At 45.1% G+C, this 25,067-nt stretch overlaps 1 protein-coding gene across 1 annotated transcript in view; it reads right to left on the reverse strand.

Moving 5' to 3' along the window:
- LOC111969104 (immunoglobulin superfamily DCC subclass member 4-like) overlaps window positions 1-23,272 on the reverse strand; it is a 67,341-nt gene extending 44,069 nt beyond the window's left edge. The window contains 1 exon segment of the mRNA XM_070445397.1: window positions 22,796-23,272. Coding sequence (XP_070301498.1) covers window positions 22,796-22,871 — 76 coding nt within the window. The 5' untranslated portion in view covers window positions 22,872-23,272.
- Window positions 23,273-25,067: the final 1,795 nt, after the last annotated feature.

Below are 25,067 nucleotides of genomic sequence, written 5' to 3' on the forward strand. Positions count from 1 at the left end.
AACGGCCGCTCATTCGAGAATATATGCAATGTATATTTACGCCCGTATGTTCTCTCTTGGAATCATTGGGTTCATCAGAGTCTCTGGTTAACTTTCATTGAAGTCATAAAATCTTCGTGGTTGTATGTAGTTAGAATGGATACTTCAGATGCGTCGGCGGTTGTCTGTATTCTCGTCCTAGGTTTACATAATTTCTAGCTGCAGACTAGTAATTCGTGTCCAAGATTTGCTCTTATTCTGTAGGAATCGATAGTCTCCGAGTTTAACCATTTCCAGCCATGTAACCGATGCTCCACGTGGTATAGTCTTGTCCTTTGGTAGAGTTGTAGTTTAAACCACTTCACACACCAGCATCACCCGGCATGTTTTGGTCTTAGAAATTCAACCATCTGCAACCTTAGCTTACACCAGGGTTTGAATTTCATCAGGAGTGAGTTTTATGCGTTTCAGTAGAAAAGGGCAGGCCATGATGCCGACATACGTGGGCATCACGTGGGCGTGGCCACTGACTAGTTAATCTTTATATGAAAATCCATACACTCATTTAGAAGTTTAACATCACATTACATGTTTAATCACATACGTTTCACAATATTTAGATGTAAACCTGACAGCTGGGAAATGTACACATTAAGAGATACAGTTATGCGTGTTTCCTGTCTTTCATGAGATCACCAAATGAAACACAATCGTCATAACTGTCCCTTAAGTGTCCACGGATCATTCCCACATTCTCAAAAGTAGAAAGAATGTTTAATTCTCCCATTTTGGGGATTTAGGAGTTTGGCCAAGTGAAGTTCTTTGTTCTCTCTCTGAATACTGCATGGTAGTTTCTATCCGATATTTATGACCTGAGCTACTAAACCTGGTTTAGGAGAAAGAGTGAGAGAGGGCCACGATCTACATCCAGAAAGGGACATGTCATGACACTACACACAATCCGCCAAAATGTCAAAGTGGAATTATGTTTTTAGAATCTTTTTCAAATGAATTAAAAATGAAAAGCTGAAATGTCTCGAGTCAATCAGTATTCATCTCCTTTGTTAAGGCAAGCCTAAATAAGTTCAGGATTAAAAATATGCTTAACAAGTCACATAATAAGTTGCATGCAATTTTTTTAAATGACTACCGCATCTCTGTACCCCACACATACAGTAAGGTCCCTCAGTCGAGCAGAAACTGTCTGCATCTGGGTCTTCTCCTGAGCCTTGACTGTACGAACTGGCCATGACGGACCAAGCAGACGTGGACCAGTTCCGCAACGCCGTCTCCTCCCAAGGAGCCACGTTTGGAAGGCACAAGGAGTTCCTTCGTGGTCTTATGGAAGGGTTCCAGACTGTGGCCGAATGCCATGACCGAGCGTTGAACACTTTGCTGGAGCAATTCCACAGGTTGTCTGTCAGGCAACCTACAACGACGGTAACCTCCCAGCCCCTCAGTAACCCGGCTATTAGCAGCACGGCCTCTCCGGCCACCCCGGTTTCTCGAGAGCCCCTCTTACCTCCCCCGGAACGCTTTGCTGGAGAGTCGGGAACCTGTCGGGCGTTTCTTGTGCAGTGTTCTCTCATCATCGAGATGCAGGCCTCCTTCTTCCCCCCGGACCGCTCGAATATAGCGTACCTCATCACTATGTTGTCCGGGATGGCTCTCGCCTGGGTTACGGCTGTGTGGGAACAATAGTCGGCCGTATGCTTCAGTCTGGAGGAGCTCGTGGCGGAGGTGAAGAAGGTTTTTGATTCCTCATTGTCCGGGAAAGAGACTGCCTGGAAGTTACTGCAGCTTCATCAAGACTCCCGCAGTGTGGCAGACTATGCAGTGGATTTGCGCACGTTGGCAGCTGAGAGTGCCTGGAACCCGGATTCGCTGTTCGACACATTCCTGCACGGAGTATCGGAGGAGGTTAAGGATGAACTAGCAGCCTAGGAACTACCGACGGATCTTGACTCCTTGCCTTGACCATCCGGATCAATGGGTGGCTACGGGAACGCAGGAAGGAGAGGGGCGCTGATTCCACACGCCCGCCCAAGGATTCTACCTCGTCTCTGAGGCATCCCAGAAGTCCTCGACGTCTCCGTTGCCGAGAGGATCCGAGGCTACTCGAGTTCCCCTCCAGAGTCTCCGAAGTCTGCCGAATCACCTCTTCCACAGCTGATGCAACTAGGCAGAGCTAGGCTGTCCCCAGCCGAACGTCTACACCGGCTTCACACGAAGAGTTGCCTGTATTGATGGAATACTGGTCATTTTGTGTCCTCTTGTCCACTAAAAGACCAGGCTCACCAGTAGGGGTGAGTACTCTGGTGGGCCATACGGAGAACCTTTCCTCTCCCCTTACTCGCACGACTTTCCACGCCATCCTGCTGTGGGGGAACCAGTCGAAATTTCTCCGGGTACTAATCGACTCTGGGGCCAATGAGAGTTTTATGGACGCTACCCTGGCATCCGAGTTGGGCATCCCCACTCAGCCCTTCTCCATTCCCATGGACGTTAGAGCACTGGATGGGCGCTCTACAGGCCGGATCACCCACAATACCACTTCCATCAACGTACGAGTGTCAGGGAACCACAGCAAGGCTATCCGATTCATGATAATTAAGTCTCCCGTGGTATTGGGATTCTCTTGGCTCCAGCGACACAATCCCCTTATTGACTGGACTGATGGTGCCATCATGGGCTGGAGCCCGTTCTGCCACGCCCATTGCCTGAAGTCAGCACAGCCTACCCTGGGACGTCTTCCGGTGGGCTCGGAAGTTGCCCCGGACCTCTCTGCCATTCCTGCGGAGGATCGGGACCACCGAGAGGTTTTCAGTAAGGCCCGGGCCACTTCACTTCCTCCACACTGACCATATGACTGCGGGATCGACCCTCTCCCAGGTACCACACCGCCCCGCGAAAGACTGTACTCTCTGTCGGGTCCGGAGACCAAGGCTATGGAGACGTACATTGAGGACTCCCTAGCTGCAAGGCGTATCTTCCTTCTGCCTCCCCCGCCGGCGCATGGTTCTTCTTTGTGGAGAAGAAGGACAAAACCCTGCGGCCGTGCATCGACTACCGGGGCCTCAATGACATCACGGTGAAGAACTGCTACCCGCTACCACCCATCACCTTGACCTTCGAACAGCTCCAGGGGGCCACTGTTTTCTCCAAGTTGGACCTGCGGAACTCCTACCACCTGGGGAGGAGGGGGGGGGGGGGGGGGGGGTAAGCGCGACTAGAAGACTGCCTTCCACACGGCCAGCAGTAACTATGACTATCTGGTCATGCCATTTGGCCTTAACAATGCCCCAGCAGTGTTCCAGGCCCTGGTCAATGACATTCTCCACAACATGAACCGGTTCGTCTTCGTCAACCTCGACGCCATCCTCGTTTTCTTCCACTCAGCCCAAGAACACAAGTTCCACGTCCGACAGGTCCTCCAGCGCCTCGTGGAGAACCAGCTTTTTGTGAAAGCGGAGAAATGCGAATTCCATCGCTCCACCATCCCCTTCCTTGGTTACATCATCGCTGCAGGGTATGTACAAATGGATCCTGGGAAGGTGAGAGCGACGGTGGATTGGCCCCAGCCTTCGAGTGCAGCTGCAATGTTTCCTGGGATTTGACAACTTTTATTGTCACTTTATCTCCCAAGGTTCCGTTCACGTGGTCCCCAGCTGTTGACCGGGCGTTCCGTGACCTCAAGCATCGTTTCACCACAGCTTCCACATTAGTTCATCCTGACCCGTCCCGTCAGTTCGTGGTGGAGGCCGATGCTTCGGATGTTGGATTTGGGGCTGTTCTGTCCCATCACCTCAAGGCCATGGAGAGGAATTCCGATGTTGGAAATCGTGAGCTTCTCGCGGTGAAGATGGCTTTGGAGGAGTTGGAGGGGAAAGAACATCCGTTCCTTGTATGGACGGATCACAAGAACCTGGAATATCTCCACACCACCAAGTGTCTCAATACCAGTCAAGCTAAGTGGGCCCTGCTTTTCACCCGGTTTAACTTCTCCCTCTCCTACCAACCGGGATCCAAGAATATCAAGCCGGATGCGCTGGGCGCAGCGTTCCCAGCCGAACACCGGCGGGGCCAGATAACCGGATGTTTGTTCCTGACGCTGTCCACTCCTCGGTTCTAGAGTGGGCCCACTCTTCCAGGCTTGCCTGCCTCCCGGGCTCCCATTGGACCCTGGCCTTTGTGCGGCAACGCTTTTGGTGGCCGACCATGGTCTTGAACGTCTCCACGTTTGTCGCCACCTGCATGGTCTTTGCGCAGAACAACACTCCTCGGCAACACCGCCATTCTGTCAGTAGTGGACCGGTTTTCCAAAACCACCCACTTTATTCTTCTCCCCAAGCTACCCTCTGCCAAAGAGACGGCCCAGCTCATGGTGCAGCACATCTTCCGGGTCCATGGACATGGTCTCCGACCTGGGTCCTCAGTTCTAGTCCCGGTTCTGGAAGGCATTCTGCACGCTCATTGGGTTGTCAGCCAACCTGTCCTCCGGGTTCCACCCTCAGTCCAACGGCCAGTCGGAGTGAGCCAATTAAGACCTGAAGATGACTCTTCGCTGCCTTGTCTCCGCCAACCCCACCACCTGTAGCCAGCAACTCGCGTGGGTTGAATACACCCGCAACACCCTCCCCTGCTCTGCCACTGGGCTTTCACCTTTCAAGTGTTCCCTGGGTTATCAGCCCCCGCTCTTCCCGGAGCAAGAGGTGGGCATACCGTCGGCCCAGATGTTTGTCCACCGCCGTACCTGGGAGAGAGCCCGGTCGGCTCTTCTCAAGACCACCTGCAGGTATTGACGACAAGCGGAACACCACCGGACTCCGGCTCCCTGGTATTGTATCGGGCAGAGGGTAAGGCTGTCCCCTTGAGACCTGCCCCTCTGGGTGGAGTCCCGCAAACTTTCCTCCCATTTTAAATCGGCCATTTCCCCATCTCCAAGATTATTAGCCTCTCTGCTGTCCGTCTTCTGTTGCCCCATACCCTCCGTATACATACCACTTTTCATGTGTCTAGAATTAAACCTACAGTTGAAGTCGGAAGTTTACATACACCTTAGCCAAATACATTTAAACTCAGTTTTTCACAATTCCTGACATTTAATCCTAGTAAAAACTGTCTTAGGTCAGTTAGGATAACCACTTTATTTTAAGAATGTGAAATGTCAGAATAGTTGTAGAGAGAATGATTTATTTCAGCTTTTAGTTATTTCATCACATTCCCAGTGGGTCAGAAGTTTACATACACTCAATTAGTATTTGGTAGCATTGCCTTTAAATTGTTTAACATGGGTCAAACATTTAGAGTAGCCTTCCACAAGCTTCCCACAATAAGTTGAGTGAATTTTGGCCCATTCCTCCTGACAGAGCTGGTGTAACTGAGTCAGGTTTGTAGGCCTCCTTGCTCGCACAAACTTTTTCAGTTCTGCCATCAAATTTTCTATAGGATTGAGGTCAGGGCTTTGTGATGGCCGCTCCAATATCTTCACTTTGTTGTCCAGACATTTTGCCACAACTTTGGAAGTATGCTTGTGGTCATTGTCCATTTGGAAGACCCATTTGCGACCAAGCTTTAACTTCCTGACTGATGTCTTGAGATGTTGCTTCAATATATCCACCTAATTGTCCTTCCTCATGATGCCATCTATTTTGTGAAGTGCACCAGTCCTTCCTGCAGCAATGTACCCCCACAACATGATCCTGCCACCCCATGCTTCACGGTTGGGATAGTGTTCTTCGGCTTGTAAGCCTCCCCCTTTTTCCTCCAAACATAACGATGGTAATTATGGCCAAACAGTTCTATTTTTGTTGCATCAGACTAGAGGACATTTCTCCAAAAAGTACGATCTTTGTCCCCATGTGCAGTTGCAAACCGTAGTCTGGCTTTTTTATGGCGGTTTTGGAGCAGTGGCTTCTTCCTTGCTGAGCAGCCTTTCAGGTTATGTCGATATAGGACTCATTTTACTGTGAATATAGATACTTTTGTACCAGTTTCCTCCAGCATCTTCACAAGGTCCTTTGCTGTTAAGGTCCTTTGCTGTTGTTCTGGGATTGATTTGCACTTTTCACACCAAAGTACGTTCATCTGTAGGAGACAGAGCGCGTCACCTTCCTGAGAGGTATGACGGCTGCGTGATCCCATGGTGTTTATTGCGTATTATTGTTTGTACAGATGAACCATGGTACCTTCAGGTGTTTGGAAATTGCTCCCAAGGATGAGCCAGACTTGTGGAGGTCAAAAAATAAATTTCTGAGGTCTTGGCTGATTTCTTTTGATTTTCCTATGATGTCAAGCAGAGGCACTGAGTTTTATTAAGGTAGGCCTTGAAATACATCCACAGGTACACCTCCAATTGACTCATTTTCTGGAATTTTCCAAGCTGTTTAAAGGCACAGTCAACTTAGTGTATGTAAACTTCTGACCCACTGGAACTATAAGTGAAATAATCGGTTTGTAAACAATTGTTCTAAAAATTACTTGTGTCATGCACAAAGTAGATGTCCTAACCGACTTGCCAAAACTATAGTTTGTTAACAAGAAATTTGTGAGTGGTTGAAAAATGAGTTTTAATGACTCCAACCTAAGTGTATGTAAACTTCCGACTTCAACTGATATAATAATATATATATTTATATTCATTCCGGACTCTGACATTGCTCGTTCTGATGTTTCTTAATGTCTTTATTTTTATTCTTTGGATTTGTGTGTATTGTTCTGTATTGTTAGGTATTACTGCACTGTTGGAGCTAGAAACATAAGCATTTTACTGCACCTGCAATAACATCTGCAAATATGTGTACGGAACCAATTTGATTTGATTTGAAAGGGGTAGAGAGGCAGAGAGCGAGAGGCTAATGTTTCCATGCCTGCTGTTTAGTTATACAATACCTCACCCTTCTAATAACTTTTAGATGGTAGGAAATGGCAAGTCCTGCATAACAGAGTCACTGGGAGGAGGAGCCGAGAGAGAGAGAGAGACAGAGAGAGAGACAGAGTGAGACCGAGATGAAGAGTGAAATGTTCTGTTCCCTTCATATGAGAAAGAGAGGATAGAAAGAGTAAACAGTTTGATAATGTATAGGGCATACACCAGTTGTCAAAAAAGACTCAATCAACTATGCCTTTATAAAATAGATTAACTCTACATTCACAAAAGCATATAAAACCCCAAATAATGGTATTTCTAGGATCTCTTGTGGTATATTTTGTGGTTTTATTTCTTAGCAAAGCAAATGATAGGGTAACTTCCATACAGACACTGGTCATTCAATCAATCAATGTCTGGATATGAATCTCGATTGTTATCAGAAACATTATCACTGCATACAAACTGTGACTAAATGGGCCATTTTTCAATTGAAATAGTTTAACACATTTGTCCATATCTATTCAGGAACGATAGATAGCATACTGGGATCTGCCACACAACAGCTGTTTTCTTGTTGAACCACGAATGAATGATGCATGGAAGAGTGCCTGTACTTTTGTGTGTTTATCTCAGGGTTTCCATTAGGAAAATGTGGCGCCAGACATTTGACCGGTAGCATTTACATTTACCAGACATTTAAGAGATTTACCAGACCCATGCATTGGATGTTTAACCTGATTAGGGCGTCCACCCACGGTGCTCAGAATGACAGAAATCACATTTAGATTGTGGTAATTCATCTTAACAGAACATGCAAGTCGAGGACGCAACGGCGTGCGTCCTATCCGAATTCCGATGCCAACTTGAAGATGTTAGAATAACTGTCCAATAATTTACCAACAAGACGAGTACCGAACAGCAAAATCACTAGCCTATGTCAATCTACTATCCCCATAGTAGAAAAGTTCACTAATTCTATTGGTCGGCTTGTTATTTTATGCGAGAAAGAAATAGCCTATTCCACAAACCGACTCTGGGACAGTTGTGGGACTATAGATCCCAAATTCATACAACAAGTAGGCCTAGACTACATTGCAAAAAAACATAGAAAAGCAAAGAGGTTAATGCAACAGATCAGTACGTTTAGCTTAAAATCTTTATCAATTATTATTCTCCTTATAAGTGCAGCAATGCTATTATGGCTAACGGAAACCATGGTATGTGTGTTTGCACATGTATGACTGTTTGTGCGTGTATGTTTGTGTGTGACTGTGTGCGTGCGTGTAGTGTACATGTGTGTGAACATGTGTACGTACCCACAGGAGCAGAGAACATTATGTGCACTGCGCCGGCCCCACAGAATGGGTGGACAGAGACAGATGGGCTGATTGATAGCACTGTGCAAATACAGTCTGACGATCAGCAGGACGTTGGAACATGCGTTTGCCCCTGTTTGTGTGTGTGTGTGTGTGTCAGCATACATTTTTTTTTAAATTAAAAAACTTTATGTGCATGAAGACAAAGGGCTTACGCCTGCCTACCCACCCACTTACAGGAATATCAAATCATGTTTTTTTTGTACAATTTGTGGTCCAAGTGGCGTAACTACAGTAGTTGAAAACATCTATATCAACTGTGTGGCTTTGGAAAAGTTACCTGTTAATGTCCAAATCTCATAATTATTACACAAATACCCGATATTGTATCTAAATGAATAACTGTGCAATAAAGACATTTATCATAACAGGTATGCATAGGATGAAGGGTCATTAAAATCAGTTGTCAAACATTGCAGCAACAAGGAGGAGGAAAGTCCCAGGCAGCCATTAACCAAGGTGGACAGGAAGGGACAGTTTTCACCACGCGCTAGGGAGCTCCGTGTACAATAACATTGACATGCCGATCATTTTATACAACCAAACATATCTCACAATTGTCTACACATTCAACCTAATAGCTTTATCTGCGCAACCGACGGCCTGCTGAAGTGGGGTATAATGTTATCAGATTCTTCCCGGAGAAAAACGGAATCACTGTCGCCACTCCCTAGAGTAGGGCGAAGAGGTAAAGCACACACATTAATATCTCTCTCTGATGGGGAGGCAAGGGGACCTTCCCCTGTTAGCACACACTTTGGCTCTTGTTTAAGTCCACATTTTTCCTCTAGGCCCGCATTATTAGCCAAATAATGATCATTCTACGCAACTAGACAGGCCCACTGGACTGAAGATGGACCAGCCCATCTGGCATTTGCCAAAACTGCCCTATGGCAAGTCCATTTCTGGCATACGACATGGAATATACTGCATATTGCCTTAAATTTCACGCAGTGGGGGTCATATTCGTTCTGCTCCATCTATGTACCTTGTCTTGCTCTAGACCAAACTACAACAATGGAGAAGTTGGGAAACACTAAACAGTACATTGCCTTGGTGTTGATTTTCAGTTTGATTCTCAAGAGTAATATCCACATGCTGTAATTCCATCCAGGACAGGCTGAGTAGAGTTTGAGTCACACACTGAGTGGAGACAGGCACGCAACCCCAGCAGCAGCTGCAGTGTCAGGTGCTGGCCGTTCCAGCGGTTCAGCTACAGCACGATTCTCACAGTCACCCACATGAGTTTTCACACCGCTCTCAAGTTGGCACAAACTGGATTCATACTCTATCACATTTATACTGTTTATCATATAGGCCAGGCGTACAGTAAAGTGACCAATCATAATGCAGTTCTGGAGGTAGGAGAGGCCCAGGGAGCTAGACTCTTTCCCACTCATGTTTACATTTATACTCGAAAGGACAGTCTGCAACATATTAACAATAGGAGGCAGACAGATACATATATGGAGGGAGAGAGAGAAAGAGAGAAAGAGAGAAGGGCGAGAGAGAGCGAAACAACAGAGAAGGGAAACATGGCCTGAGCTAGCATTTGTTCCCCTCCAGTGCTTCATGACTGCTGGTGTGCTCGCTCTGTGTACAGTACTCATCCATGCAAATCCTGGGCTGCTCCAATCACAGCCCTTTGCTCCTATAGGCTTTACAAAGGGCCTCAGAGCAGCATGGGGCTAGGGGCCTCGGTGCGGCCACGGCTACATCAATGGGTCAACAACACCAGCAACAAAACTAACATGGGACGGACGGGAGGCTGCAGGAGGGAAAAGCCCATCCAGGGAAACCACAAGGTCATATACTGTAGCTGCAGGGTTGGAGAGAGAGGGACACGGACTATTAAAAACCCAGAACTCCCCCCTTGACGTTTTATTATTGTGTCTGTGAGATTTGATTTGATCAATTCAACCAAGTGGTTTCGGAGGGAGACACTTGATAGTATCACGAGGCAGTGATCAACAGCACTGATAGAAACCGAGTGGTGGTGTGTTATGAATTAAGATGATACATTGCTCATATACTGGTAAGAATGTTCTGTTTTCTCTTTTTTTTTTAACTGGTTAAATTGCTATTTTATACCCTGTAGGCACCTGCAACTTACCACAGGTGAGATAAACTACACAATAAACAACTCACTTGCCTCCAACCAAATTAATTTGAATTTTTGAACAACTTAGTCCAGGTAATTTTTTGACTTTTAAGTGAAATATATAATTTTGGGGGGATTCTGTGCAGTTGTAAATCAAACAAATACGTGTGAACACCAAAAGTTCTCAATTTCAAAGAATTTTAGAATAAATAGTGAATGGTGTAAGGGGGACAATATATTGACCACAATTATACATACATACAGTACCAGTCAAAAGATTGGACACAACTACTTATTCAAGGGTGTTTCTTCATTTTTACTATTTTCTACATTGTAGAATAATGTGTTAAACATATCAAAATATATTTTATATTTGACATTCTTCAAAATAGCCACCCTTTGCATTGACGACAGCTTTGCACACTCTTGGCATTCTCTCAACCAGCTTCACCTGGAATGCTTTTCCAACAGTCTTGAAGGAGTTCCCACATATGCTGAGCACTTGTTGGCTGCTTTTCCTTCACCCTGCGGTCCAAATCATCCCAAACCATCTCAAATTGGTTTGAGGTCCCGTGATTGTGGAGGCCAGGTCATCTGGTTGGATTTGTGTCACATGCGTTTTGTGTGTGTACTCTGTACAACCTCTTACGCCGAGTATAATATAAACCCCTAGCTCCTGCTCCTACTGAACCATTCCAGTCTCTTAAATTGGATGCAGCGTAGAACGCCTGCCCCCTCTTATTGAAGCCACGGAAGTTCAATGCCAAACACGGTACTGCAGGCATTGTTAGCAGAAAACAGGATCCCTCATTACAGTGAATGGAAAAATGGCTATCTTCATGTAATTAAAATAAAAATACTCGACAATTATGTTATCAATAATTGCTTCTAATACACCAAATCGCACCCAAAAGAAGCAATAAGGACAATTTAGTTGCTAATGGCAGCATACCGTACCCCGGTCGGCCCGGTCGGTGAGTTACTCAATAAGAAGTGGCAGCACTGAGCTAGCCTGCAACGTCTCTTCCTGGAGCAGCTCAAACTGTGCATGTTATGTATCCATGAGACCACATTTTAAGCGACTTCATTTGGCTTCAATGCGCTATTATTGAGTCCTCACATATGAATGGTGTCACATGATCAATGGCTTTGTCCATTCATATATACATACAGTCATTGATTGGATTAAGCAATATGGTGAAAAACCCCACCTAGCATAAAAGAGGGTTAATTAAGCAATAAGGCACCTCTGGGGTTTGTAGAATATGGACAATTTACCACGGCTAAGGGCTGTTCTTAAGCACGACGCAACGCGGAGTGCCTGGATACAGCCCTTAGCCGTGGTATATTGGCCATATACCACAAACCCCAGAGGTGCATTATTGCCATTATAAACTGGATACCAACGTAATTAGAGCAGTTATAAGTAGATCTATAACAGATTGTTTATACCCTTCTTATCTTTTCAGATATGCAAAAAGTATTTAGAGGTAGGGGCAAGGTATTTATTTGGGACTGGGACCTACTCTGCACCTTGCCTACTCAATCAGGGTTCTCTCCCCTCCTCAGTCCCCCTCCCCACTACAAGCCCCATGCTCCTCCTCCTTGGTCATGTGACTGAGCGGACAGCAGTGCGGAATGGAAGGAATGTGATCGCATGACTGTTTACCCAACCAGCGCCGTGAGGAAGAGACCCTGCTCTTACACACACAAATCACCATCACTGCCTAAAGCACACACACACACACACACCTCAATCAGGGTTCTCTCCCCTCATGCAGCGGCCCCTCCCCTCCTCAGTCCCCCTCCCCACCGCAAGCCCCATGCTACTCCTCCTTGGTCATGTGACTGAGCAGACAGCAGTGCGGAATGGAAGGAATGTGATCGCATGACTGTTTACCCAACCAGCGCCGTGAGGAAGAGACCCTGCTCTTACACACACAAATCACCATCACTGCCTAAAGCACACACACACACACACACACACACACACACACACACACACACACACACACACACACACACACACACACAGAACAAAAACATGTAGCCTGTAGCTTGTGACTCGTTTACCACACACAGACACGTCTTTTAACGGCTAAATTATTATCCCTTAGATAACACAGCTCACAAGTGTTTTAACATTCAGCGCCCTGGCTGTAGTGGAATACTCTGGGGATCACCTGACTGGACCCATCCCTGAGCTTGTGACAAACATATCACACAGCATATTGATCCAGCACTATTGATCCTGGGCTGTTTATAGCCGGGGGGCATCAATACTCACAACGCTCTCTCTGAAGTCCCGTTGGCACTGATATGTATTTCTAGAGAACATCAAAACTCCCCACAGCCAGTGGGAACTCCCCACAGCCAGTACTGGGAAATGGACTTGAGGGTCATGCAGTGTAGCAGTCGTCCGTGACCATGTAAAAGGAGTAGGCCTATGTATTGTGATGTTGGGATGATTGTGTTCACTATTGCAGAGATAAGGCAAACAAGTAGCTATACATCACTTAAAAACCAATAAGCCTTTTTTAGTGCGGAGTTGGCTGAAGTGTAAAGGTTGTTTTGAGAAACTTAGAGGAATCCTAGATGTCAGCCTTCAGAGATTTAGGTGCAGTCTAATTGAACAGAATGAGCTCTGCACTTATCCCAGCTGGCAGCCATCAGAGCAGGGAAAGAGGCTTTAGAGACCAGACATCTCTAACAGTGCAGGAGGATGGACGTCTTACATTCACAGGTGGATGGATCTCAACATCATGACGTAACGTTACACATACAAATAAAACTTTCTGGTGCAGATCAAAAGTCTACCACAGAAAAGTTGAATTGGTGCACCGGTAATAACAACAAAAAACATTCCACTCCATTACACACAATATTGCTACTAGAGGGTAATTACAGTGTTACTACTAGAGGTCGGCCGATTAATCGGAATGGGCGATTAATCGGGGCCGATTTCAAGTTTTCATAACAATCGGAAATCGGTATTTCTGGGCGCCGATTTGCAAAATGTTTTTTTTTTTTTACACCTTTTATTTAATCTTTATTTAACTAGGCAAGTCAGTTAAGAACACATTCTTATTTTCAATGACGGCCTAGGAACGTTCTGCCTCGACAGATTTTTAACATTGTCAGCTCGGGGGATCCAATCTTGCAACCTTACAGTTAACTAGTCCAATGCTCTAACACCTGATTACATTGCACTCCACAAGGAGCCTGCCTGTTAGCGAATGCAGTAAGCTAAGGTAAGTTGCTAGAAGCATTAACTTATCTTATAAAAAACAATCAATCAATGACTGTCATGCTCCAATGTGTACTTAACCATAAACATCAATGCCTTTCTTAAAATCAATACACAAGTATATACACTGCTCAAAAAAATAAAGGGAACACTTAAACAACACAATGTAACTCCAAGTCAATCACACTTCTGTGAAATCAAACTGTCTACTTAGGAAGCAACACTGATTGACAATAAATTTCACATGCTGTTGTGCAAATGGAATAGACAACAGGTGGAAATTATAGGCAATTAGCAAGACACCCCCAATAAAAGAGTGGTTCTGCAGTGGTGACCACAGACCACTTCTCAGTTCCTATGCTTCCTGGCTGATGTTTTGGTCACGTTTGAATGCTGGCGGTGCTTTCAGTCTAGTGCTAAGCAAAACCCACACAAGTGGCTCAGGTAGTGCAGCTCATCCAGGATGGCACATCAATGCGAGCGTGGCAAGAAGGTTTGCTGTGTCTGTCAGTGTGCATGTGTCCAGACATGGAGGCGCTACAGGAGACAGCCAGTACATCAGGAGACGTGGAGAGGCCGTAGGAGGGCAACAACCCAGCAGCAGGACCGCTACCTCCGCCTTTGAGCAGGAGGAGCACGCCAGAGCCCTGCAAAATGACCTCCAGCAGCCACAAATGTGCATGTGTCTGCTCAAACGGTCAGAAACAGACTCCATGAGGGTGGTATGAGGGCCCGACGTCCACAGGTGGGGTTGTGCTTACAGCCCAACACCGTGCAGGACGTTTGGCATTTGCCAGAGAACACCAAGATTGGCAAATTCGCCTCTGGCGCTCTGTGCTCTTCACAGATGAAAGCAGGTTCACACTGAGCACGTGACAGACGTGACAGAGTCTGGAGACGCCGTGGAGAACGTTCTGCTGCCTGCAACATCCTGCGGCATGACCGGTTGGTGGTGGGTCAGTCATGGTGTGGGTGGCATTTCTTTGGGGGGCCGCACAGCCCTCCATGTGCTCGCCAGAGGTAGCCTGACTGCCATTAGGTACCGAGATGAGATCCTCAGACCCCTTGTGAGACCATATGCTGGTGCGGTTGGCCCTGGGTTCCTCCTAATGCAAGACAATGCTAGACCTCATGTGGCTGGAGTGTGTCAGCAGTTCCTGCAAGAGGAAGGCATTGATGCTATGGACTGGCCCGCCCGTTCCCCAGACCTGAATCCAATTGAGCACATCTGGGACATCATGTCCGCTCCATCCACCAACGCCACGTTGCACCACAAGACTGTCCAGGAGTTGGCGGATGCTTTAGTCCAGGTCTGGGAGGAGATGCCTCAGGAGACCATCCGCCACCTCATCAGGACATGCCCAGGCGTTGTAGGGAGGTCATACAGGCACGTGGAGGCCACACACACTACTGAGCCTCATTTTGACTTGTTTTAAGGACATTACATCAAAGTTGGATCAGCCTGTAGTGTGGTTTTCCACTTTAATTTTGAGTGTGACTCCAAATCCAGACCTCCATGGGTTGATAAAATTGATTTCCATTGATAATTTTTGTGTGATTTTGTGTCAGCACATTCAACTATGTAAAGAAAAAAGTATTTAATAAGAATATTTCATCATTCAGATCTAGGATGTGTTATTTTAGTGTTCCCTTTATTTTTTTGAGCAGTGTATTTTTAAACCTGCATTTTAGCTAAAAGAAATCCAGGTTAGCAGGCAATATTAACCAGGTGAAATTGTGTCATTTCTCTTGCGTTCATTCACGCAGAGCAGGGTATATGCAACAGTTTGGGCCGCCTGCTCTTGCGAACTAATTTGCCAGAATTTTACGTAATTATGACAACATTGAAGGTGGTGCAATGTAACAGGAATATTAGACTCATGGATGCCACCCGTTCGATAAAATACGGAACCGAATAAACGTTTTGTTTTCGAGGTGATAGTTTCCGGATTAGTCAAAGATATATGGTTTAGAGAGAAATAGTCGACGCGTTATAATTCCTGTAATAACTTGCGCTGAATTTGAAAGGGGTTCTTTCGTTATTTTACCGTTCATGTCTTCCATAGAGAATATCTTGGTCTACTTCAAATAAGGTCTGTGTTTCGTGCAGGCTTAAACTGCCTCGACGTTTTGATACCCGTGAAATCTCACTAGGATAAGGTAACATAATTTTCATAAATCCACTCTACAAAACGTTTATCTTCGCTTATATTTAGCCAATATTGATCAGAGTTACCTTGTCCTATGGATATCTACACAGTTATAAAATTGGCACAGTGATGTAAGCCTACACGAAACACAGACCTTATTTTAAGTGAATCTAAAAATATCCTATGGAATAAATGAAAGAACCGCTTTTCAGATTTTGCTAGAAGGTGTCATGGGAATTATGACTCGCACTTTGGTTGTCAATTCTTTCCATGCCCATTATTAAAATAGGATTTCCTGCATACAGAAATTAAAGTTTTTGTTTTCAACATTCATCACAGGTAACTTAAACTCTATTTTTATTCAATCAGTTAGAGTATTTCTCCTAAGCAGACTCTTCAGTATCATTGTCACTTCAGAGCTGTGTCCGTGTGTGTGTATTTATGTATTATATTAAGTTAAAATAAAAGTGTTCATTGTTCATTCAGTATTGTTTCAATTGTCATTATTACAAAATGTGTGTGTGTGTGTGTATGAAGATATATATATATATATTTTTTGAAATAAATCGGCCGATTAATCGTATCGGATTTTTTTGTCCTCCAATAATCGGTATCGGCATTGAAAAATCATAATCGGTCGACCTCTAGTTACTACACACACACACGATAGTATGAAGTGTAACCAGTCAAATATTTCCAGATACAGAAATGTATTGAGTGAAATAATCACTGAACTTTTAACGTAAAATTGGGTGAATAACATTCTGACTGGCATTGTAATCCACAACAGACAGGTTTTACTAACATGACTAACTCTGCATTGTAAGCTTCCCGACTACTCGTCTAAGGTTTGACAGTAATCTGGTTCAAGTCAAAGGGAAGCTCTCTGAACCACATACAGGCAACCACCAACTTGTGCAACCACAGAAACTCTGAACCTGAAGACCACCACAATAAAGAGCCCAGTAGACACCAGAGGCCAGACACACAGTAAAAGTGAAAGTCTCCCTGTCTCATTCAAGCAACTTTCCTCTGTTACTGAAACTGTCCTTTATACCACCTTGGGACTAGGATCTGACACTACCAAAAATGAATAGACACACTCAGCCAGCCATACAAACCAACATCTTCACTGGACAAAGATATGCAGCTCAAATTCAGCCTGGGGCCTCTTTAAATAATATGCATCCTAATTTAGCTGTGTATCTCCAGGGGATCAGATGCACTCACATACAAATAGAGTAGGCACTAGACTTGGGCGATATACTGTTTATACCATATACTGTTTATACCATATACTGTTTATACCATATACTGGGGTATTTCGAAATACCGACGGTATGATTTTCAATGCCGTTGCGCGGGGTTGCGTCCTATGCCACTGCTTATAACTATAAGAAATCTAAGATATGTCAAATAAATCATATCTGGCTCAGGGCTCCAACTATGCCTTTGGCTTGCTGACCTGCTAGCTAAGTGTCTAGATGTCAAGATCAAACTTCTTGGTTACAGCAGAGACATTCAATCCTCTTCTGGATCAAGATCGCTGTTGCGTAAATTGTTTTGTGCGGTAGAAAATGTACGGTATGACGGGAATGAAAATCTGGATAACTCCCAACCCTAGTAGGCACAGTCAGACACACACTACACTCATCACGCTCTAAACATTCCATTTCCACCCCATTGGCTGTCAGAAACACAGCAATCACACCTCAAGACCAAGGATGAAAGATATGGCCACAATAAATAAAAATAAAACGGCTTGGATTACAAGCGGATTTTTGACAGACAAAGTTCGAAAATAATGCTAATGTCTTTAAGCCAAGCGCATAGTCATTGATGTAACAACTTAACATAATTACTCAATTACAGAAACAGCTCATTAAGGACAAAGAAATGCAATTATCTTTATAAAGCAGGACTTGTTCACAAGCATCCTCCAGGGGCTAAGGTAGGGTGCTGAGGTTATCTGTAGACAGGGGCTGAGGTAGCTGCAGACAGGGCTGAGGTAGGGTACTGAGGTAGCTGCAGACAGGGGCTGGGGGTAGGGTGCTGAGTAGCTGCAGACAGGGACTGAGGTAGGGTGCTGTAGAACAAGGTTGAGGTAGGGTGCTGAGGTAGCTGCAGACAGGGGTTGAGGTAGGGTGCTGCAGACAGGGGCTGAGGTAGGGTGCTGAGTAGCTGCAGACAGGGCTGAGTAGGGTGCTGCAACAGGGACTGAGGTAGGGTGCTGAGGTAGCTGCAGACAGGGGCTGAGGTAGGGTGCTGCAGACATGGACTGAGTAGGGTGCTGAGGTAGCTGCAGACATGGGGCTGAGGTAGGGTGCTAGAGGTAGCTGCAGACAGGGGCTGAGTGGGGTGCTGCAGACAGGGACTGAGTAGGGTGCTGAGGTAGCTGCAGACAGGGCTGAGGTGGGTGCTGCAGACAGGGACTGAGGTAGCTGCAGACAGGGCTGAGGTAGGGTGCTGAGGTAGCTGCATACAGGGGCTGAGGTAGGGTGCTGAGGTAGCTGCAGACAGGGGCGAGGTGGGGTGCTGCAGACTAGGACTGAGTCAGTGCATGTATAGGGATGGATTGGGTGGAAAAGGCCCTGTTCCAATTTAGAATCCTTCTTTCTCAACTCCTGGGAAAAAAACAGATCTACGGTATATGATTGGATGGGTAACTAAGGTTACCTACCAACCTACTCTTTCACCAATCACAACCAGTTACAGTTTTTTCCAACTGCTTACACACGTTTTCAAAACTGTCTCCTTTTTTTTAAACTCTACACACAATTCCAAAACTGCACACACAAAAGCAAAATGCCTCACATCTCCTTCAAAATGTAACACTGCATTCAAAATGCCATAAAACACATTGCAGAATGAAGCATTTGCATCAAATGCAAACACTGCTTTCACAATAGTACATTTTTGGATATACCATGTAAACACTGTTGTTCTAAATCTAAAGCTTTTGGTCTTTCATAGGCTTATATCTACATTTCAATACAATGTTCTACAGTGAAAGTAATCTGCTGAGAGGGGTAACAAGTACACTGTACACCAATGCAATGTAGAAACAGAAAATATTTATGGCCAAACATTACTGAATTGTTGTGTGGGATCCCGGGGGGCAGTCCAGAGATTGGTAGGGGGGGGGGGGGGGGGGGGGCGCTTCTCCATTGCCTGAGAACGGCATGCGGGCATAGGGTTGGCGAATCATACACTTTCCCAGCGCCAGGCTGAGAAGAATCCTCTATGGGATTTAGAAAAGGTGAATATGGGGGTAGGTACAAAAACTACAAATTGTGGATGGGTGGCAAACCAGTTTTGGACCAGAACAGCCCGGTGAAAACTAACATTGTCCCATAAAACCACAAATTCTAGCAGGCTCCTTTCTGATCAGACAAGCATTGTGTAAATTGCATCCAGAAAAGTGAGCATATGGCCGGTGTTTACGACCCAGTGTGGCATTGTGATGGAGGATCCGTTTTGAGTGATGGCAGCACACATAGTTATATTACCCCCACGCTGTCCAGGGACATGGTAATTGCCCTCTGTCCTATACATTTCTTCCGCGGCGCCTGGTTTGGTGAGTTTGAAGCTTCACAACCGCAATCCACACTAAATAAAATTCTGGCGAATTACATGGGCATCCAGCTCCAATACTCTCTGTAACAGACAAAAGGATATACAGATGAGTAAATATGGCATGTCTGAAGTACTGGAAGTAGTGTTGCATACATACCTCTACAAAGTCATGTCGCATATTCTTGACTCTGTCAGAGTTTCTCTCAAATGGCACCTTGTAAAGTTGTTTCATCGTCACTCGGTGCCGTTGGAGGATGCGTTGTATGGTCGACAGGCTTACAGCATTGATGTTGTTAAATATGGTGTCATTATTCAAGATATGCTCTCTTATCTCTCGAATCCTAATTGCATTGTTGTCCAAAACCATATTTATAATTGCAGTCTCTTGTATATCTGTAAACAAGCATCCTCGTCCTCCATGATAACTTTGCCTTTCCACTCTGTATAGAATTCAAACACAGTATGTGTTCAGCATAGGAACTGTAAACAATGTACAAAAAAATGTAGTACAGCATGATAACCAACCTCATTCATTCAATGCAGTGCAGTAAATGGATGGCTTAGAGTTACAAATGTTTATGCAATACTATGCAGTCATACGTATTTTACAGTACATTACTGTAATGCTAAAATAGTCATTAGATAGTTGCATACCTGTTCTCATTTCTGAAGGTTCGAATTATGGACGCCACTGTAAATCGACTCAAGTTGGGCTGGACTCTCAGTCCAGGACTCTCAGTCCAGCCTCTCTCATGTTCAAACCGTGGTTGATCACATGATCAACAAGTGTTGCCCTAATCTCATCAGAGATGGCTCTCCTTCCTTCTCTTCTTCCTCTTCCTCTCCCTCCTACTCATCTTGCTCTCTGTCCATTGTTGGCATCAATTGTTCAAAACAGGTAAACTGACCTTTGACCTATTTATAGGCCTATACTACAGTAAAGCAGTGATTGGTTAGTGATCAGTTAAGCTATTAGTGTTTGCACATGTGAGGAGTGTGTGTGTGTGACCTGGTGAATAAGTGTAGCATTTTGATTGGTTGTGTTTGGAAAAGGAAAGCAAGTCACTTCCTGTTAGATTTTTGTGTTTTAGGTAGAGAATTGTGTGTAGTGTTTTGAAAAAAGTGTTTTATGCAATTGACAACTGAGTCAAAGGCTGAGAAATAGCTTATGGTTTTGGATATTTGGTGTGTAGTTCTGCACTTTGAGTGAGAGGTTTCAAAAATCGTGTGACATGAAAAGATTTTGTGTGTAAGCGGTTGTAAAAAACTGTAATATATGTGATTACATAAAGGAAGGTGGGAATGAAGGGGAGGGAGGCATTGAACAGGGCCAATGACCAAGGACTCGGAGGGGCAGAGGTCAGTCAAGTTTCAGACAGAGGCAGGAAGAGTGAGGAGGAGTCAAATTGAAGCAGGGGTCAGTGGGCTGATTAACACTGAGCATTAAATCGTTGACCATGGATGAGAMAGGATGACTAGAGGGAGTCAGGATTAGAGAGTACAGGAGAATGGGAGACAGCGCTGGGAACCATAGAGACGCCTCTTTTGAGTGAAGTAGTGATGCGGGTTCAGTGAAACCCCAGTAATTTGGTCGGTGTGCATGTGACACTCCTAGCGGGAGTACTGGGTTAGAGGGAGACAGAGAGCTTGTCTAAACACACAGACACTCTCTCACAGCATTCATTTGTTCCTGATGAGTTCAGCGGAGTTGACATATTTTCATTTGATCTTTCAAATGAAAAAAACAAGCTCTTTGTTTGTGGATCTGATGTAGCGACGTCCCATGCACCCAAACTCTCCCCCGTCAATTCATCCCTGCCCCACTATCACATTCCCTACTCCCACCCAGCAACCTCCATTCGCCAGCTCCAGTTCCCACAATACCCTCCCAACCAACCCACCACCCTTAACATTCCTCTTTCTCTCTCCAAACATGCCACACTCACACGAAAGCTCCCACCAGTCCAGCAAAGGCTCTACAGTGCTCCACTGTGGGAACACACGCCAGGGTGTATGAGGGCTGAGGGAGATGCTCAAACACACTACTGTGGGCCTTGTGATGAGCACATGCCACTGTTGCCTGCTCCAAACACACACACACGCAACCCCTCAAGGTAATGTAGTGTAGTTTGTATCTCCATCTTAAACCACATTGAGACAACATTATGGATAGAATGGGTAGAACATGCATTATCATGGAACACAGTTTGTGCTCTCGAGCATTGAAAATGCATTAGTCCAAATTACATTATCAACAACTTATTTTCCGATCCTATAGATTTGCAAGCCATACTTGAAGTCTCACTTGTACATATTCAAGTAGAACAGGGATGCTCCTCCATGCATCTTGATTAACAGGAAAGCATTGTCAGCCCTGATACCACTATTCCTCCACGTTTTTCAAAGCAACGATCCAATATGTTTGCCTTTCCTCTCAAGTGAGCTACGTCAAATAGGCTAAAGCAGAACAAAATCCCATCGGCCTATTTCATGTTTCTACTCCCGTGCTCCTGCACTTTTCTTTGTCATGTAAATGCTGTGGCTGGTCTCTCTCGCTCAGTGCCTGCCCCGCTCCCTCGCCGCCTATCGGTGGCTCCCTGGCTCTCAAATCACAGCTTCCCTTCTCTATCTGAAGGCCACCGCAATGCCTGAAAGGCAGCGACCAAGTGCCTCCTCTCCCAAGCCTCCAAAACACAAAGCACATGTTCGATATGACGATTCAAAAAATATAATAAGCCTTCATTTGTTTCGAGGCAAGAGCACAAACATAAATTAAATGATGTGACAATAGATAAGAAACGTTATTGTTTTAGGCATTTTTAAAAATCCAGATCGTGTGTAAGGTATGAGAGCAGCTCATAAATAATTGTAATAACAGTGTTATTTTGGCATACACTTTACTAGAGGCAAACAACTGTCGTAGCAATATGGGGTATTGCATTCGATTTATAAATAGTGACATCTGAAAAACGATTTTGTCCCACCGGCAACGCTTTTTAATTGTGAAAAATTATATTTGTGCAGAAAACCCACAGGCCACATGTTAAACGCTCATGATTTAAACCTCTTGAAACGCAACCCACATTCCTCAAACTCAACAGCATATGTCTTCAAAGAACGCATGACTCCACTGTAACATTAAATACGTTATGTGCAGATAGTGGTTACATAGTTGCAGATGTGCAACTAACTTTATAACCGGCAGTCCAGCATTGGGTATAAAGAGAAAACCGACAGTGTGTGCTGGAAGACGAATAGGCTATTGAACAAAAGTAAGCATGTTACAGCCTTTGATAGATAGACCTACCATAGTACTGATACCTAGACTCAACAGTTAGATACAAACACTGCAACGAGCAAGGTGCAAAATGTGTTCACTAACCAATCTCTTCTTATCGCACCTGCATGTTCTGAAAGATAACTATAATAGAATACATTACTAACTTGAAAGGCATGCGCAAGTCAATAACAGTGCTATTAAGCTAAGCGACTTACCTTGAACGGATGGTCCACAGAAGCCCAACGAAAGTAGATAGAAAACCCAGATAGTCTCCACCGCCATGTAAAGCATTGATTTCCAGCAGAGGGGTAAAGCAGCGTGCGGGTCTCTACAGCCAGCTATACCGCTAGCAACATGTATATATAATGGAATCCGCAATAATCCCCTCTCTGAAGTAGGCTATTAGTTGGCTATTAGTTCAGGTATATCCCTTTGACATAGTCCCCTGCTTTCACTCAGAACAGGGTCGCATTTAGTTGGGAGAGAGCCGTCGTGTCTCTCGGCGCTTCATCGCCATGTTGTGAGCGAATGCAAGTGTGTGTTGGCTGCTCCACACACACGCGCACGCACGGACGTATGCACATATACACACTCTCTCCCTCAAACACACTGGCAAGTCCCGCTTTAGGTGTCTCCTGGAGCCACCTGAAACACTGCCAATAATTTCACACACCCCCTTTCTTCGTTGTTGAGCTCTACGCTTGTGAATAGACTGCTGTGCGCCGCAGCCGTGCCAATATAGCCAGAAAAAACCTAGAATCAAACTCGCTGTATTGGGCTCCCGAGTGGCGCAGCGGCAGAAGGTACTGCACCTTAGTGCAAGAGGCGTCACTACAGTCCCTGGTTCGAATCCAGGCTGTATCACATCCGGTCGTGATTGGGAGTCCTATAGGGCGGAGCACAATTGGTCCAGTGTAATCCACGTTTGGTCAGGGTAGGCCTTCACCGTAAATAATAATTAATTAACCTAGTTAAATAAAGGTGAAAAATAATAAAAATACAATTCTGCAGTTTCATATGGAGACACAGCTTGGGCAGCTGAGTCAACTGATTTTTAAAACAGAAGTGGTGTCCAGTGGCGATTTTAGCATGTAAATCTTGGTGCTGCAAACAAAAAAATTATAATTGGGGATGCATGCCAGCAAAGCCACTACACAGCACAGCACTAAACAATACATTAATTGCACTATAACATTGACAAACGGTGCCCGCAAACAGGGTCCTAGATAAAGCTGTCCCAACAGCAGTCCCAACATCTTACCACTGCTACACCTGGCTATCAGCGGAGCCTTGTCTGGCAGCGAAACAGTTCATTCAGCTTCATTTGCTGACTTAAAAAAACATAGCTGATATGGCTGACTTGCTTAAACAAATGTGGATTTTCACTGACAATTGAGATGTACAACTATGGCATAAGGGGACGACATGCGGATAAGAAGCCATCCGTAATTTCGGTTAAGACATTAATGGGATTGACATAGTCAATATATCTATTTGTTCAGCACTTTTGAAATGTACAGCGACAGAATTCAGAACATGGGCCGTTCTTACAGTGTTCTCCCAGTACACCAAGTCAGAACCGTAGGATAAATAAAGGCTGCATATAAGCAGACAATGAAAGCTCTTACAATATTCAATGATTACATTTCTCTAAAACAGGTTATAGGCTACATGTGCACCACCAAGTCCGAACAGTAGGCGAAATTAAGAGGGGAAAATAGACCAAATTATTAGGGTGAGGCACATGGGCTAGTAACAGCTTACTACACAACATACACTTAGTATTACTTTCTTAGCAACAGTATACATATCTCCCTGGCATATTACATCACTTATGCAGCAGCATACAATACATTTCTGGACTCACTGTGTTTTGCTGTGCTCACTTGAACAGGAAGGTGGCGCTGCAGGCCTTCGTGGGCAAATTTTGTCTGGCATTCTCTGGATTTATAGTGCTTTCAAGACAACTGGGCACTCTGATAAAAACAAGGTTCAAAACTTATTTTCCCAGTCGGAGCTCGTTTGTTCCCGAGTTCCCAGTTGATTGAACTCAATGAAGTCAGATTTCCCAGTTCCGAGTTAACAGTTGTTTTGAGCGCCCCAGAAATCATGCTGGATTGACAGCATGGCCAATGATGAATGTTTATAATTTTAATGTGGAAAAGAGACCCTTAAACCCAGAATTGGGACCACACACCCACTCCACTGAATAGCAGGCTAGTGATTGCTTTGCAATGCTTGCAGTCAGCCACTGATTCCTTCCAAACCGCTCATTGTTGAATTCCGCTGGCTGCCCCACCACCACAGAAAGCACTGAGCTAGGCTGCCCCACCACCACAGAAAGCACTGAGCTAGGCTGCCCCACCACCACAGAAAGCACTGAGCTAGGCCTTGCCCCTTACCCACCACAGAAAGACCTGAGCTAGGCTGCCCCACACCACAGAAAGCACTGAGCTAGGCTGCCCCACACCACAGAAAGCACTGAGC

This window comes from Salvelinus sp. IW2-2015, linkage group LG10 (assembly GCF_002910315.2).
Source record: "Salvelinus sp. IW2-2015 linkage group LG10, ASM291031v2, whole genome shotgun sequence".
NCBI lineage: Eukaryota > Metazoa > Chordata > Actinopteri > Salmoniformes > Salmonidae > Salvelinus > Salvelinus sp. IW2-2015.